This window comes from Mus caroli, unplaced genomic scaffold, assembly GCF_978045245.1.
Source record: "Mus caroli unplaced genomic scaffold, Mus_caroli_1 scaffold_7, whole genome shotgun sequence".
Taxonomy (NCBI): domain Eukaryota; kingdom Metazoa; phylum Chordata; class Mammalia; order Rodentia; family Muridae; genus Mus; species Mus caroli.
The window spans coordinates 119480319-119498611 of record NW_028227262.1 but is presented as its reverse complement, the minus strand read 5'-3'; the positions used below and the strand labels follow the sequence as shown (position 1 = coordinate 119498611).

Here is an 18293-nt window from a genome sequence, read left to right as displayed (position 1 = left end):
GGGGAGTCTGACCTGCATGAGGCCCTGGATTTAGGTTGTGTTTTAAGATTTGTCTATCAGAATTGATTATAGTGGGATATAAGTATAAAGCCAGTTAGGACAAGGCAAACCAAAGCCTAGGTATGCTTTTTTAAAGGTTTGAAAGTCCTTGATTTGAAGGCAGTCATGATGTAGACATGGTTGGTCAGACTCTAAGACTGAGACTCAAGCATGCACTCACTCTTGTCCTCTTAAGACTTAACATGTCCTGGGGCCACTGATGTGTGCTCTGCAGAATCGTGGAAATGGCCTTCTTCCACTCCTTCCTTCAAGGTACTCAGATAAATTTCTAAAAGCTCGGAGGGAAACCCACCTGCCTTTGGACTGGTGTCCCCTTACTGTTACTTTGGGTCTAAAGTAAAGCAAGCCATCACTAAAAACCAACAAAACCAGAACCTTGCAACCAACACCTTGAACTTCCAGTGAAGTGTGGTATCCTGGGAACCCTGCACATAGTGGAAAATCTGAGGCATATTCTGGCTCCCTTCGCTGTGAGGATAAAGTTTATTTCTAAAGGCAGTGAACATAATGGTATCCCCTGAGGGCTTGTTAACAGAACTAAGATGCAGCTGCAGTGTTTACTCCAGAAAGGAGAGTGGGGGGTCACTGTGGCTTGAAGGAGAAAAGAGATGTTGAAATCTGTTTGCAATCAGTCCAATGCCCCAGTGAGTCCTGGGGTGATGTGTTGCCACTTCCGCCAGAAGCCAAGCCTGGCAGCACAGCAAACTGTAACCCACAGGTGACTGCTCTGTCAGGAGGGTTGAGTCTAACAACCCCTTACTGAGTGAGTCAGTGTGCTTGAGATACAGGGGATCCCTTTATCCCTTCAAAATTCCTTGTTGGAATCCTCTTGATGAACAATACAGAGAATGCTGGTGGTTGTTCCTGTGGTAACAAGGTGGTTCCATAATCTGCCCTAGTCTGTTTCAGGTACAGCTGGAACAAGCATGATTCTCTAATCACCTGCACCTCTGCTGCACTATAAACAGCAGATGGGAGTGCAGGGTGAGAAAGGACAAGCAAGCTGTGAGGAAAGGCAGATGGATGGGGCCTAAGGAGGCGTAGGGTTCCTTCATCCACTAGAGGGGAAGTGGGGACAGCTGCAGGACAGACCTGTTTTTCAACTATGCTGTTAAAAGAGTTTTTACAGCAAGTCAGAACAAGACCCAGAGCTGCACAGCCTCTTAGCCCACCCTGGCTTTGTAACAAATCTAAAGGGGCTCTAACAATCTAAAGAGTTATCAGTATTAGAAACTGAAATTGGTGTTCATTTTAATGTATAAAATAAAGAATAAACTGGCACTTTTAGGGAGGAGGCAGGAAAGGAATCATAGTGAACAAATAAAGGAGAGCATCACACACATGTGCGTGCGTACACACACACACACACAAAACAAAAACAAAACCCCAGACATCTCTTCATCTGCACAAGCAGCAGGGCAAGGAGGCAACTGTGCCTCCCTGGCCAGGATCTTCTGCACTGAACCAGACCCTTCTGCAGGGTTCTGACTCAAGTCCCCCCAGTGCAGCCCTGCATTGAGATAGATGCATGCATGGGAGAGGTTTGAACTTGTTTGTTCACTGGGCCTGTATTTACCTTAGGAAAAACCTACTTTACATTGTTTTGTAAATACAGCATTTTTGTGTCTGTTGACCACACTGCTTCCACTCAGCACTGTAAGGAAGCTGGGGCCTGGTCTTTCTTTCCAGGGAGCTTAGAAGATGCCTTTCTTTAACTGTGGCCACTGCTTTAAAAAGAAGCAAAGCAGAGCATGATGGTACCTGTCCTTATCGGCACTTGAAGCACTTGATTGGCTAGAATCTGCTTATCATCCAGGCTCAAACAAACAAAAAAAGTCAAGGGGCAGGAGGAAGGAAGGAAAAGAAAATGAACCATATTTTAAAATAAAGTTCATTCTTTTTTCTTTTAATTGACTGATAATACTGATACACATATCTAGAAAGCATTGTGACATTTTAAAATATTCTTATACTCTTCTTCAAGCAAAAAATACTATTAGAGCTATTATTTATATATACATATATATTAATATGACATATTAATATTTTGACCAAAGGTCCACCCCCTTTTTATTTATTTTTTTTTTTTTTATTTTTTGGTTTTTCGAGACAGGGTTTCTCTGTATAGCCCTGGCTATCCTGGAACTTACTTTGTAGACAGGCTGGCCTCGAACTCAGAAATCCACCTGCCTCTGCCTCCCAAGTGCCGGGATTAAAGGCGTGTGCCACCACTGCCCGGCACCCCCTTTTTATAAAGACATTTTAATTTTATATTAATATATACATATAACTGATAAAGACTATATGTATTAACCATATTATGGATATGAATGTATATTAAAATAGTGTATAGTAATAAATATTATGTATTACATATAAAATATGTTGTTTTAGTATATAGATTGACTTGACATTGGTCCAATAAGAGGGGATAGATAATGTAGACCCGAACATCCTTACCTATAGTAGGTAAGGACTGCACTCTTTCTTGTAGGTTAAAATTAGACATATACTTAATCCCGACACTAGGGAGGCAGAAGCAGGTGGATCACTGAGTTTGAGGCCATCCTGGTCCTACAGAGTGAGTTCCAAGGCAGCCAGGGATACACAGAAACCCTGTCTCAAAACAAACAAAAAAAATTAGACATCTACAAAAGTTGATGGGGCTGGTGAGATGGCTCAGTGGGTAAGAGCACCCGACTGCTCTTCCGAAGGTCCAGAGTTCAAATCCCAGCGACCACATGGTGGCTCACAACCATCCGTAATGAGATCTGACGCCCTCTTCTGGTGTGTCTGAAGACAGCTACAGTGTACTTACATATAATAATAAATAAATAAATCTTTAAAAAAAAAAAAAAGTTGATGAGAGGCATGGAGATATCGTAGTAAAGTGTTAGGAGGTGGGGGGAGGGCAGTGCCATATTTGATTCCTATCCCCAGCCACGGGGTATGGTGGTTTGCTTTTGTAACTCAGCCGTGCTCGGGAGGTAGAGATAGCCGATCCCTGGAGCTCACTGACTGCCAGCCTAGCCTCATTGGGTGTATTCCAGGACAGTGCCTTTGAAAGAGGGGAGGGGGTGGATCCCTGGCCAGTACACATGCAGTGTTGGAATCTGTTCTGGTGTGAAAGTGGATTGTGACTAAAATTTACAAAGTAAATTAGTGATAGTATTTTAATTAGTATTTACAGTTTTAAATAATGAATTTTTAAAAATATTTATTTTATATGAATAAGTATACATACATGTACATATGTTTGTATGCCAAATGTATGCCTGGTCCCATTGGCAGTCAGAAGAGAGCTTCAGCTTCCCTGGAACTGGAACCACCACATGGGTGCTAGGAATCTAACCTGAGGCCTCTGCAAGAGCAGCCAGTGCTCTTGACCACTGAGCCAGCTCTCCAGCCATAAAGTATATATTTCCCCTTCGTATCAAGAGTTGAACTTAGGACCTCACACATGCTAGGCACATGCTCTCCCCCTGAGCTGTATATATTCTCAGTATTTTTAAGTTTTAATTTTGTGACAAGGTGTCACAGTGGTGCCAGGGCTGGCCTTGAACTTACTCCATAGTTCATAATTTATATATTCCTCCTGCTCAGCTTGCTAAATAAGTAGCATTATAGGCCCCAGACATGACTCTAACTACTCCAACCAACCCAGAACAAGACCCAGTAAGCTTCAGACTCTGGGTGTTCCTTCTGCCTCAGCCTTCCAAGTAATTCCAGTTAAAGCAGGACCCACTCGCAACTCTTTGAGCTGATGCCTGATGTAGTGTTCTTACCAACTCTTTAGTTTAGCGGGAGATTCAGTTTTTCTATAGAAAGCACAGACTTTACCAAAGGCTCTCCTTTGTTTCTAGAATAACCCTGTTTCTTCATCTTCTAAGTGGCGCCTGCTCCATCCATACTTCTGAGGGATGCCCTAGTGTGTGCTGGCTTTGGCCTCCAGCTCTACAAAACAAAATTTCAGTATGATTCTGCTTATTTGTTTGATATGTGATAGGTAGTATTTCTGAGAATTTAAGTTCTGCAAGGTCCTGTGTGTGTGTGTGTGTGTGTGTGTGTGTTCATATTCATTTTACATAGGGGGCAGGGCTTAAAAGCAAAGCAGATTAGTTCTGTCTGTCTGTCTGGCCTGGCATTACTGTATCCTTGCTTTATCTGCTGAGCTTCTCCAATGAAAGAACTGTATGTAATAAGGTATGCTTTGGTATGGTCTGCTCATGACTTGTCTGTACCAGCCAGCCAGTCCCTACTCCCTCACCAGTCTCCACTAGAGCCTGGGGTGTAAGAGGGTAATGTGAGTAGTGCAAAGCCTGCATAGTCAATTCTGGTACTCCCTCAGGAACCCCAGATTGTCAGCTGATAGCTCCATCTTCATAGTGGAGATTCGGAAATTCCTCTGGGCTGTTTGTTTTGTTTTTAAAATCATTGAAATTTACATGGCAAATTTTAGTCTTCTTTAGGAATTTTCTTCCTTAAAAAATAAAGCCGGGTGTGGTGGCACACACCTTTAATCCCAGCACTTGGGAGGTAGAGGCAGGCGAATTTCTGAGTTCAAGGCTAATCTGGTCTACAGAGTTCCAGGACAACCAGGACTACACAGAGAAACCCTGTCTCAAAAAACCAAAAACAAACAAAACAAAATATATATATATATATAATAAAAATTAAACAATATGTCTTATTAAGTGGTTTAAATGAAAAGATAATGGTATGTCTTAGAGGGCGTGACATTACAGAGTCAAGACAAATGGATGCTTATTTATATAGTAAAAGCAGATCGCAAGGAGAAGGGAAAACTGGTTCCCAAACTGCTAGAACCATGAGCTCCCTTTCAGCAGCTGTCTCTGCTCTGTGCCTTGTAGGAAAGGGAGGTCATGGTTCCCATTGAATTTAGGAGATAAGAAGCTTGGTCTTATGGTAATGGTTTTAAATGCCAAGACTCCATGTGTAGTGATGTCTACATAGAAGTGAAGCAAGAGGAGGAGCTGGGTAGTTCAAGTTAGTAGCCAGCCATTGTTTCACATTTAAAAGCATGTATATAAACTGTGTTGTTATTATTTAATATGGGTCAGATAACAAGTCTAGATTGCTGACTGCTTAGATTATCATTCATCTTTGGCATAAAAGGATAACTTCTAGTGGTCCGCCTTATGTTGTCATGAGCAGAAGAGGAAACATTGTGATTGACAGCCAAAATGGTTTTGTATGAGCATGGATCAGAGCTTGCACTTGTACCATTGATATCAATAAGGAAGGACTGATAATGAGCATCTTCTGACCTCACTCCTTACCATATCTCAGTTTAAAGAAAACTTCACATTAGCTCTAGAAAATATGTATGACTTGCGATTCTTCTAGCTGTTTATAATCTCTGAAATTACTCCTACTCTTTAGCCCTGGTGACCAAAGAGCCTAGGGAAGACAGTGTTGTGCCTTGACTCATCTTGCATATACCCCTGTCCTATCTCTGTACCCACAGTGAAGCTGCCGCCCATGCTGTCGCCACTCTGGCTGAAGCCACCTTACAAGGTGGGGGACAGATAGTCCTGTCTGGGGAAACCGCAGCAGCCGTCGGAGCACTTACTGGAGTCCAAGATGCTAATGGTAAGAGATCATGAATATTTTATTGACTGTATTCCCTGTTTCCACTTAAACCTTCCTGATATAGCTGGCAACAAACCTGTTAGAAAGACATTGAGCTTGGTTTGAGTTTTTCTTCGTAGATAGGCAATTAATGCCTAGGAAAATCTAGGGGCCCCCGATTCCTTTTACTAATAGGCTTCTTGAGGTTCCCTGAAGGAAAATGCTATAATAATGGCTACCTGATTGGAGTATTTTTTTAAAATTAGCTGTTTTGCTAAGATGAGAGGTGCTGAGGCATACTTAAGCATTTGCTTTAGAGCACTTCCTTCCTTTACTGTCCTATGGGGTAGGGTAAGTTGTTGATCTTGACTGCAGTAGAGACGCCCATGGGTGGGTGGAACGCACCGACTCAGGCCAAAAGGCACAGCACAGCATGTCACCTGACCCAGGATATGCAATAGGCCATGATGAACGCACTTTTCTGGTTGGTCCTCTGTGCTCTATGTGGCCTTACCAAGGCCATCTGGGTTTAGACAGTGACTTGCCACCACCCTGCCTTTCTTTCCAGCTCTTTGACTTCCTGGATATTGGTAACTATCTGGAATAAACAAAAAGGGTAAAGTTCATACAAGTGTGGTGGCAAAAACTTATGGCTCCAACCCAGATCTTTGGATCCACTTCAGCGGGCTCTGGAGTCAGTGGGGAAGACCTGGGCTCCCGGGGGTGTCTCAGAAGACTGGGTGAGAGGGCAGCAGCCTGATCTGTGGCACTGCCTGTGCCTAGCAGCCTGACTACTTATCTGTGGTATGGGAGAGATTGGTATTTAAAAGTCCTGGCAAGAGGGTAAATAGATAACATCTTTTTATCTAGGCAGAGAGTTCCTTAGTGGCATTAAATGTCTGAAAGAGAAGTTTCAACTGAGTGTAGTGGCACATGCCTTTAATCCCAGCACTGGGAAGGCAGGGCAGGCCAATCTCTGCGAAGTACTATAGTAAGACTGTCTCAGAATAAAGAGAGCAGGGGAGAGGTGGAGGGAAGGAGGCAGAGGTTTCTAGCACTGTTTTTTTGGTTTTATGGTCGGCCCATAAGAACTAAATACTCTGCAAGCAGGAAAGTCTTGGGGGAAGACACAATGTGTCTTTTATAGTAGGAAAAGGTTTTTCTGTTCTAGGAGAGAGCAGTGTAGGGACTACTAGCTAATGTCACTTCTGAGAATTGTTTTTCCAAACAAGAAAACAAATTACATACTACAACCACTGGCTGTTTTTCTCTGAACCTGGGGGCTTTCTTTCTTACACTAACCTGAATGGTTTTAGCCAGAGTACTGCAGGATAAAGGACACGGTGGGCCATGGAGGGAATTAAGGAACAGTTCCTTCTGTGGCTAGGACCCTGCCTCTTGCTTTACCTTTGCTTGTCCCCATCTGCGCTCTCCTCTCCTTACTAAGGGGAAGGTAGGCTCTCTGGCCACATGGCATCCTTCTGAACTACAGTTCTCACTCTCAGTGGAACTGCTAAGACACTTACCATATGGGTTTTGTGAGAGATTTTGTTACCCATTCTGATAGACTTTATATATCTGAGAGAGAACTGGCTGCTTTAGGGTTCTAGCTCCTTCCTGGCCTTACTTTTTCAGAACGACAAATTTATACCGATGTTGTCTAAAGATGCTCTGGCTATTGAGCCAAATAGGCTTGATGGGCCATATAATAAAGTTGAATCACATTCTCTCCTGTCTAGTAATAGAAGTTGCCTCCTCTTTAGTAGTTTCCATGTTGCTGGCTGTATTCTTGATAAAAGAACATTTGTGGTCTGTATCTAAGAGCCCACAGTTCCAGCCAAGCCTAGTGACACGTGCCTGTAGCCCTACTACTCAGATGGCTGAGAATGGAGGGTCACGCACATTCATGAGTTCGAGACTACCCTGGCCAATATGGGAAGAACTTAGTCTCAAAAATAAAGTTTTTTTAAAAAAAAAAAAAATTAAAAAGCTATTAGTCTCCCAAGCAAATTATTGTATGCCAAGTTCGGGATTTTTGACTTGGACTTGACCTTTTCTTACTGTAGGTTCTCTATGCACCTAAATGAGTGCCTTGTACCACATCTCGGTGATTCTGGGCAAAAGCCTATCATTTTTATCTGCTCTTGGGAATCCAGGCAGTCTAGTATGGGAGATGACCCAGGTTGCTCTGGCATTCTTTCTGTACTGACATCCTCACCCAGAGTGCTATAAGGTTCACTGTGGGCTGGAGCTGGGCATTCCCCCTCACCCAGCTAATGGTAGCTGGCCTGACCAGCCAGGCTGTCTTCATTCTTCCAGATCCTGCCACTTTGTAATGATAAACTTTAAGCATTTGCCAGTAAACCAACAAGAGCTCTTTTGTTTTTAAATCAAAAAGTTTATTATCAGGAAGAATCTAATGATGGCAGAATAAAGTCCTACTTGTAAGAGTAGAACTAACTTAGAAATGGACACTTCTTGGGGGAAATGTGTTACAGACTCCAGAACAGTCTAAAGAACAGTGCAAAAAGAAGATCTTAGAGCGATTCAGATACGGTTTCTGACCTGAAGAGGAGTTAGTGGAGCAGAGGAGCAGGAATGGATTAGCCACAGAATTTGACAGAGTAAAGTAACCACAGGCAGTAGACAATGGTGATGATCCTGACTGGGGTGACAGGGCGGTCCTTATAAGTGCACTCTCCGTCCCAGGAGACATCCCCTGCTTTTCTGGGCACCACTTTCATCCTAACATGACAGGAAGGTGGGGCCCTAGTATGGCTTCATTCGGTTTAACTTCTATGAGGCTACACACTTTAGACTGTTCATTTCCCTTTTCTCTACCATCCTCTTCTCTGCTAGGCCCCGGATCCCCTGTGCTTCCAGAAATCATGGCCTCCAAGACCAAAGGATATAGGCACTCCTGTGGGAGAAACCTTTATAGGCTTTTCTCCTCTTTCCTATTTTACAGCAAAAATAATGAAAGGATTCTATTGGGTCCTGCTACCTCAGGCAGCCCCTGCTTTTATGTCAGAAATATTATCACTATTCGTGTGGGTATCTTTTCTTCCTAAAAACAAGATGAGGCCGAGCTAAACAGATGAGTGTTGCTATGCACCTGCGCTTCTCCTGAGAGCTGCTGACCCTCTTCCTAGATCTGGAAGGGAAACAAAAGACAAAGGGAGCTTTTGCTTTAGTCTTTGCTTTTATTTTCTGTTTGTTTGCTTTGCAGGAGGCAATATTTTTGGGTTTGCCTTGATTGAATGTTGATGTTTGGAGGGGTGGTTGTTGTTGTTGTTTTTAAATCTGGCCTTTTCTTTCTGTTTGTCAAAAAAAAAAAAGTATTTTCGAACTAAATAGGGGTTGCATTATCAGTATTACTTTGTAACTCTTTTTGAAGTATTTTAACCATCTTCATGTCATTAAATAACTTTTGAAAAGGCCATTTTTCTAATGCTTGGTAATAGTTTATCTTATTACCCATAATTGAGAGAGCCTCCTGTTATTAGTAACTTAGCTTATTGATAGGGTTTTTGTTTTTGTTTATTTGTTTGGTTTGGGGGTTTTTTTGTGTTTTTTTTTTTGTTTGTTTGTTTGTTTTGGTTTTTCAAGACAGAGTTTCTCCGTTTAGCCCTGGCTGACCTAGAACTCACTCTATAAACCAGGCTGGCCTCGAACTCAGAAGTCTGCCTGCCTCTGCTTCCCAAGTGGTGTGATTAAAGGCTTGCGCCACCACGCCCAGCGATAGTTTTTTTAAAAACAATAAAATGGCACTGTCTATATTTGCACAAGATTTGCACAGCTTTATTGTTTGTTTGTTTGTTTGTTTGTTTATGTGGTATTGCATATCCTGAGCTTGATTGCTCTCCCACTAGGACAACCTGCTTCTTGACTTTATACTAAATATTAGCATAATCTTATTTTTTATCTGTTTTAAGACAGGTAATAAGTTCTGTCTTAATTTACATTTCAGTATTAATAATGTCTGTGTTCACCTTTTTCATTATTTTGTTTGTTGGTTGTCTGTTTTTGAGATGGGCTTATTATATAGTCCAGACTAGGCACAAACTCAAAGGCAGTCCTCCCACAGCTTGACCTTAAATTGCTGGGTCACACAGGCAGGAGTTAGCCACTGCAGCCAGCTAGCGTCTTACCCACATTTGTGCATTTGTGGTTTAACATGGATGAATGTTTGCCTGTTATTTGTCCGTGTCCTAGTAATGTTCTTTGTCATAGATGTGTACGTACGTTGTATTGTCTTTACCTTTCTATTAACTTGGAAAAGCTTGATTCTTTTTGTTTATTTGTTTTTGTGTTCATAGAATTTTTGCTTTTGTTGTTATTTTTGTTTTGAGACAGTTTTGGTTTTCCAGGCTGGTGTCAAAATCATGATGCACCTGCCTCAGTTTCCCAAGTGCTGACATAACTGGTCTGCCACTGCGTCTGGGCACTTTATGCTCTGTGGGTTTTTTCTTTGTTTTCTTTCTTTCTTTGTTTTCTTTCTTTGTCTTTTGTTTTGGTTGGTTGGTTGGTTGGTTGGTTGGGTTTTTTTGTTGTTGTTTTGTTTCCCAAGACAAGTTTCAATGTGTAGCCCTAAATGTCCCACAACTCACTGCGTAGACCAGGCTGGCCTTGAACTCACAAGATCCACCTGCCTCTGCCTCCCAAATTCTGCTACTAAAGGTATGCACCACCACTTGTAGCTTCAGTGGTGTTTTCTAAGTATCTGACTACGTTTTCCTCCAGTTCTAATATGGTCTTTAGGGGTTTGTGTTATAGGGGTTTTGGTCTTGGTTTTCCAAGACAGGGTTTTGTGTATCCCTGGCGGTCCTAGATGTCATTCTGTAGACCAGGCTGGCCTTGAACTCAGAGTTCCCCCTGCCTCTGCCAAGAGTTGAGATTAAAGGTGTGTGTTATCACTGTCTTTTTCTGGTTGTTAGATCATTTTTGTTTGGCTGGTTTGGTATTTATTTATTTATTTATTTATTTATTTATTTTGAGATAGGGTCTCATGTAGCCCAGCCTAGCCTAATATAGTCATGATTTTTTTTAATATTATAAAATATCTGAAATTTATCTTAGTGTACTGTATTAGGTAGAAATAAGTTGGTATTTTCCCTCTGTTTCTATTACAGTATTTGAAATTTTCAGTCAGTTAAAAGACCCATTTTTAAATTTGGATGAAAGAAAATAGTCAAAATTCTAGAGTGAGCTTTACAGTAGTTTTGAAGTTCCCTTAGAGAAAGGACCTTAGTTTTTACTTGATTGCTGCAGACCTCTTAGCAGCACTGCCTATGTTGTCCTCAGTCTTCCATCTAGACCTGAGAGGAGGGAAGTGGGCTGAAGGACTGTCAACACTAACCCCGACCGACGGCCAGCACGGCCACTGACGGTGCCTGTGTAAGAGGCTGCTCCCATTCACCTCTGGGCCACAGCCGGCTCTGCCTGCCTGGCTCCGGCAGCAGTTTTCTGCCTCCACAGGCCTGCTATACTACAGACATGAGTCTGTTTATTGCCTGTCCTGCTGCCGAACCAGAGCAGAGGTTTCCAAGCCTGTAGGAAACAGCTCTTCCTGTCCTTTCCTCACTCAGCATGACCTCGAATTTTCTGACACACACCCCCCTTCCTTTTTGTTTGTTTCTTCGCATTGTTTTGTTTTGAGATAGGGTTTTTCTACGTAGCCTGATTATCCCGGAACTGACTATGTAGATCAGGGTAGCCTCAAACTCACTCAGTGGTTATTAAGGCATGCACCACTGTGGTCCTTTTAAAAAACTCTTGCTATTAAAATACCTCTCAAGTTTGATCTTCAGGGCTTGAGAATGTGGTTCAGGGGTAGATTGACTGTGTGGCATGTGCAGAACCTAGAGCAGAAAGAAAAGGACAGAAAAGGAAAACTGACCAGTCATCTTAGCAAGAAGGTTAACAGAAAAGATGAGTCCGAACACGCAGAAGGCTCTGAGAAAGGAGCAGGGCTGTTGGGTGACATCCTCACAGGAGAAGGTGGGACATGCATTCCAATTCAAGTCATTGAAGAGGTTCTAAGGCCTGCCTCTAAGCCTCCTTCATGTGTATTATAAGAGCATTAGAATATCTTTAATATGAGGTCTGTAATCTATCTGTGTGTGTGTGTGTGTGTGTGTGTGTGTGTGTGTGTCTCTCTTTCTCTCTCTCTCTCTCTCTGAGGCACATACAGATTGAACCTCTGCTGTAAAAGGTGGCAGGGGCTAGGGATACAGTTCAGTAGTAGAGCGTATATGTGCATTGCTTATGCCAAGCAGTGGTGCATCAGTGAGTGGGAGGAGTGATAGCAAGGGTCGTTTTACTCTGTGTCTCATATGGTATTTAGAGTAGCTAGGTTGAGGAAGATGGACAGATCTGTGAGCTAAGTGCTCTGATACTGTTATCACTAGCAATATGGGGGCAGAAGGTTAACCTCTCTAGTCCTTAACTGTACAGTTAGGATAATGGTTGGTCTTTGTTCATATGGTGGTAAGCATGGAACAAAATGGCTCCTGTCCAGGGCTTAGCAGAGTCCAGGGTACATCGATAGATTGTTAGTGGAATGGTGTCTCCACACTTTACTCACTGGGTCAAGAAGTACAGAGCTCACAGTACTAGTGTAGGCCGTTTTTCATCCTTAGAACAGATCCAGAGGTGGAAACCATACAATTGAGAAGGGTAAGAAGCCCTCTCTGCATCCTTGATCGAGGGCAATACAAGGTGGCATTGCTTGAAGCACCACCTCCTTTGGGTTGTTCCTAACATGTTGTTCTTTTATGCACTGATTACTTTTTGACTTGGTGTTGAGATTTAAATAAAGACATTGAACAAGAATCCGTTTTGGGGCTGATGAGATGGCTCAGTGAGTAGAAGCACTTCCTGTGCAGTCCTGCCAACCTGTGTTCCATCTCCTGCTCACTCAGAAGACAGTAGGCACCCTAAACTTGTCCGCTGGCCTCCTAGGTGCGCATGCACACAGACTAGAAAATAAAGAATTAATAATAAAGAATAATAAAAAATTAATAATTAATAAGAATAATAAATAAATTAATAATAAAGAATAAAATAATAAAGAAAAATTAGAATTAGCCTGATGTGGTAGCACATCCCTTTAATCCCAGCACTCTGGAGCCAGAGGCAGGATGATCCACAAGTTGGAAGCCAGCTTGGTCTACATAGTGAATTCTAAGACAGGACTAAACATAGAGAATCTGTATCAAAGAAAAAAGTGAAATTATATTTTATATACCATTCATACCTGATCCAAATGTGACAAATGCTGTACACCAGCCTTGAATCCCAGCATTTGCATGCTACCACCTTATCTTCAAGGCCCCACAGAGTATCACTGTAGTTGCTGTGGGCTTCCTAGAAGGCAAATGGCCCTCTTTTCCACTGGCCCCATTGGTGATGTCTGAGAGTTAAGACCCTGGGATGTCATTCAGACCAAGCCAGTCACCATCTGTTCTGCAAGAGGAAGCCACTGCAGATCCATTCCTAATGCAGCTGGTGCACTGGAGACCACAGAGCACCTGCACACACCAGCCAAGGTCTCCTTTTATGAGACGAGACGTGAGTGAGATGTGGTGCTCTGACTCAGAAAGAAAATGGAGGCAGGCACGTGAACAGGGCCTGAGATAGCCTCAGCTGGTTACTGCTCTGGAACCTGGCAGTGCTGCAGCAGGAGAGAGAGCACTGCCATTGTGGCCTCCATAGCCCGCCAAGATGTCAGCTGGTTTACAGGTTTTCCCCACGAGTCAACTAAAAAGGAGACTCTTTTTTTTTTTTAAAGATTTCCCCCCTTTTTTTAATTAGATATTTTTCATTTACATTTCAAATGCTATCCCCAAAGCCCCCTATTTCCCCCCCTCCCCCCGCCTCCGCCCTGCTCCCCAACCCACCCACTCCCGATTCCTGGCCCTAGCATTCCCCTGTACTGGGGCATATGATCTTCACAAGTCCAAGGGCCTCTCCTCCCATTGATAGCTGAATAGGCCATCCTCTGCTACATTTGCAGCTAGAGACACGAGCTCAGGGGGTACTGGTTAGTTCATATTGTTGATTCTCCTATAGGGTTGCAGACCCCTTCAGCTCCTTGGGTACTTTCTCTAAGGAGGAGACTCTTTAAATTGAGGAGGTTTGCCTGGTAAGCCTAGTCAGAGAAAGAGCCACTTTGATTTTGCCACAAGAATCACAAAAACAACAAACAAACAAAAAACCTTAGCAGAGACAAATAAGTACATAGTATCAAACCTAGAGTCTAGAACTTGACCCAGTCAGGAGCAGAAGCAGACTCTGAGGTGAAGGGACACATAGTCCCAAGTGTCAGGGTCAGGTTGAGCAGTGTACTGAGTGTCTCTTCAAAACAGAACAAAAGATAATTAAAAATGTACCGGCCAGGGGCTGGAGAGATGGCTCAGCAGTTAAGAGCACTGACTGCTCTTCCAGAGGTCCTGAGTTCAATTCCCAGCAACCACATGGTGGCTCACAACCATCTGTAAGGAGATCTGATGTCCTCTGCTGGGGTATCTGACGACAGCTCCGGTGTACTTACATATAATAAATCTTTTTTTTTTTTTTTTAATGTACTATCCAGCCAGGTGTGGTGGCGCACGCCTTTGATCCCAGCACTGGAGAGGCAGAGGCAGGCAGATTTCTGAGTTCAAGGACAGCCAGGGCTACACAGAGAAACCCTGTCTCAAAAAAAAATGACACACACAAAAAAAGTTCTATCCAATGTGATAGCTGTTTTCTATAGGTAGCCATTTAAATGAAAGTAAATTATAACTAAAATTTAAGACATTTACTCAGTTACAGTAATCATATTTGAAGTGGTAAATTGTCATCTGTGGTCTGATATCCTGAATCTTTAATCATAGTTTCTTCACCATTAAATTCAAATAAGAGCGTGTACCTAGTGACCACTAGAGTGGCCTGTAAGTCTACAATAAATCTAGTAGTACATTGCCATCGCTGGAGAAGTTTCTTTTGGAAAATATATATAGCAAAAATACCAAGGCCTCCTCCTAGCAGGGAGGCCATCCAGACCTTCGGGGCTTTGCCTCCCTCCTCCTCAGCTCTTACACATCATGGCTTTGATGAAGAGCCACCCATGTGACTACATGAAGCTACAGGCTGTCAACAGCAAGGCAGGAGGGCTTTCAAGGACAGTGGAGTCCTGAGTGAGAGCCTGAGACAGGCAGGAGGCAGTGACGACACCTAGAACCCTCTTCCCTCTGTTTATTCCCCACACAGACCACAAGTGCAGGTTCTTCCCTGTATGTATCGATCCCTGTAGCCAGGTACCCAGAACCAAGTATGGAAAGCCCAAAAGGTCAGCAGTCAGAAAGTAGCCATTGCTACTAGATGAATTCCAGATGGCACCACAAACACAGATGCTGCTAAGAAATAGGAGGATGAAGCTGTGCTGTGGACTCTGTTATGTAGCGCAAAAAATCTCTTCAGTCCTCCATCTTGTGGGTGCTCCTCATTCCCTGCCTTTTGATGGCCTGAGAGAAGAAAGGGACTGTTAGGAGTCTTCAATCCCGAAGCCTCTCCTTCACCATTCCGAGTGACTCTGAAGTCCACAGTAGCCTCTGTAGGAGGCAGCAGTTTGCCTGACTTCACTTTCTCCCATGGGGGGGGGGGGTGAGGGAGGGGCCTGGGGTATAACCGTGACATCAAGGGTAGCAGAAACTGCCTTGTCATGCTCTGTTAGTGTTGGGGACACCCAGCCACCATTTACCATTTTGCCAATTAACAAATGTTATCTTTAGACAAAACCTCACAGGAAATGAGAAGGAAACAAGAGTCTACTTGAGGAAGTTCATATCCTACAGAGGTCTCAGGCCTTCCTCTCAGTTACAGCCCCACAGCTGGAAGGTTTCTACAACAGCCTTCCCTAGTTCCTTACTTAGCCTCCTGCAGAGGTAGTGTGTGAGACACCTTCAGAAGTAGCAGTGCCTTTTGCAAGGTCTCCTGTCCCAGCGTAGGGGCTTAGCATATCTTTTAGCGTGGCATGGTGTCCTACTTGTAATTCTAGCACTGTGGAAGCTGGGACAGGGGCTCAGAAGTGTGAGGCCAGTGTAACCACATAGCAAGTTTTGGACCTGCCTGGGATGGATGCACAGCAAGACCCTGCTAGAAAGTGTTAGAACATAGGGGAATGGGGAAGGAAAGGAAGGAGGAGAGAAAGGACATAGAGAAATGGGGAAGGGAAGGGAAGAGAAGGAGAATGAGAGAGAAACTGACTCTCATCTTTGTCTTAAAGATGAGAAACTACAAATGGACACTGAGGACTTCCTAGTAAATGTTAGACCATTGGGCGTTTTGTCTTTAAGGGCTCATCAGAGTTGTGCTATGGCCTTCAAATGTAGTACTTAGCTGTTGCCCATTAAAAAGCTAGATACCTTCCATTTGGTCCTCAACATCACAAAAGGAATTAGCACACATCAGCCAGCCAGCTTGACATGCCTCAGTCTGCTCTTTAGTGGTCAGGTATACTCTGCTTGTGGGGAGTCATTCCATAGACCAGGTCCGTCCTGAGCAGAGACTTCAAGATAATCCTTATCATCTGGTAGGTGGGTGTCACTGACCACTGCACCCCAGTGTCCTTCAGGCCAACATGTGCTTCTGTATATTATTGTCCTCTTCGTTGGTTCCCAAGTCTCTCTGTATAGGAAAGGCAGGCTACAGTTTCTCATGATTCCAGCTCCTTGTAACCAAATCAGAATCCTGGTGCCTGTCGTTAAAGTCAACACTCTTGCAAATAGATCTTTTTTAATGCCAAATCTAGAGATAGTTGAACAAATTTAACTGGAGTCATTACTTACTGTTCGATTCGTGCTTGGAAAACACTTGTTGGTGTTTCCCACATTCTTACAGGCATAGTTAGGCGTGTTAAAGGGTCCTTAACTTCTGTTCACACAGGAACCCACGTCATAACAGGGCAAGCTTCGGGAGAAGAAAGTTTTTAGAAGTCTTGAATAAAAGAGGACCTTCCTCTTTTAGTTTATGCTTCTGTTAGGATTTTGAAGGAATTTCAGCATTCTGTTACTAACTCTAATAATGTGCACATCACAGCCTGGATGCTTTGGGGCCTTCTGACTCTCATGTTACCTGTGTAAATACAGGATTCACTTCCCTGCATCCAGCTATTCCATTTGCTTAATAAAGAGCAAATGTGCAGAGCCCAGCAGCAGCAGCAGCAGCAGCCTAGAAGAAGTAATCTGAACAGGATAAACATGATTCCTTTTTGTGCGATGCTCTCTGTCTCCTGCCAGGAGCAGGGTATCAGATGAAGGGAGGTTGTGGTTGGAATGGGTAAAGTGAATGTCTAAGTGGCACCTGCTCCATTCAGTAGATCTGCCTTCCTGGGCCTCCCCACACACATCTGCTCCTGACAAAGCTGCTTTTTTTTCTTCCTTTTTTTGGTCAGGTTGAGAGCAAAGGCCCAGCAACTAGACATGGCTGGTTTTGCTTTGTCAGCACAATTGCCTGTGACATTATAATTACACCAAATCTTCATTATCAGAAGGGCCCTAATTTAGAGATTTTCAGAGCCTAAATAGGGCTTTCAAAGTGAAATTGATTTAAAAAAAAAAATCTTTGCTGTTGTTAAGCTAGCAATTGGATTTGAGAATCACTGAAGGGGTCTAAGTATTGGAACTGAGCCATTGGCTCCAAGCAACGCAACAAAGGCTGTGCTATCAGATTGGCTCACCCGAGAGCCAGCAAGAGCTCTTCTGACTGCTGGTCATTCCCAGCTTCTCCACAGTGCTCAGCACTAGCTGTGGGTACACCTTACGCTGTATAATGCTTGTAATGCTGGCCCAGCTTCCTGGAGGTCTAAGGGACTAGGGAGTGTTAAAATAAGTTGGTAGACTGGGGTAGAAAAAGAATGAATTGTGACATAAAATAAGGAAATGTCCAGGAATTTTTTTCAGACTAACACAAAGCACCCATTTTCAGATTGAGTTTCCATCCAAACAAAAGCAGCTCTTCTGGTGTCTCCGTGTGTCTCTGTGGCTGATGTACATCTCAGTCACATAGATGGGCATACTAGAAATTCGAGATTTTTTTTTTGTTGTTTTAAAGATTTATTCCAGGGGCTGGAGGGGTGGCTCAGCGGTTAAGAGCACTAACTGCTCTTCCGAAGGTCCTGAGTTCAAATCCCAGCAACCTCAAGTTGGGTCACAGTCATCTGTGATGCCTGATGCCCTCTTCTTGGGCGTCTGGAGATAGCTACAGTGTACTTACATATATAATAAATAAATAAATAAATCTTTTAAAAAAAACACACACACACACACAAACACACAGGAAAAAGCCAGGCAGTGGTGGCACACTCCTTTAATTCCAGAATTTGGGAGGCAGAGGCAGGCAAATTTCTGAGTTTCCAGGACAGCCAGGGCTACACAGAGAAACCCTATCTTGAAATTTAGAAAAAAAAAAAAAAAAAAAAAAAAGTATACATATGAGTATACTTTAGCTGTCCTCAGACACACCAGAAGAGGGCATCAGATCCCATTACAGATGGTTGTGAGCCACCATGTGGTTGCTGGGAATTGAATTCTGGAAGAGCAATCAGTGCTCTTAACCACTGAGTTAATCCAAATGAAATGAAATGAAAAGAAAGGGTA

The 18293-nt window shown here is 43.2% G+C and overlaps 1 protein-coding gene across 8 annotated transcripts in view; it reads left to right on the top strand.

Moving 5' to 3' along the window:
• The window catches only part of Nrf1 (nuclear respiratory factor 1), a 107682-nt gene that overhangs the window by 74632 nt on the left and 14757 nt on the right, over positions 1-18293 (top strand). For all 8 annotated transcript variants that reach the window (XM_021165121.3, XM_029478399.2, XM_085840759.1 and 5 more), the window contains one exon: positions 5549-5673. In XM_021165121.3, coding sequence (XP_021020780.1) covers positions 5549-5673 — 125 coding nt within the window. The remainder of the gene's footprint in view (positions 1-5548; positions 5674-18293) is intronic.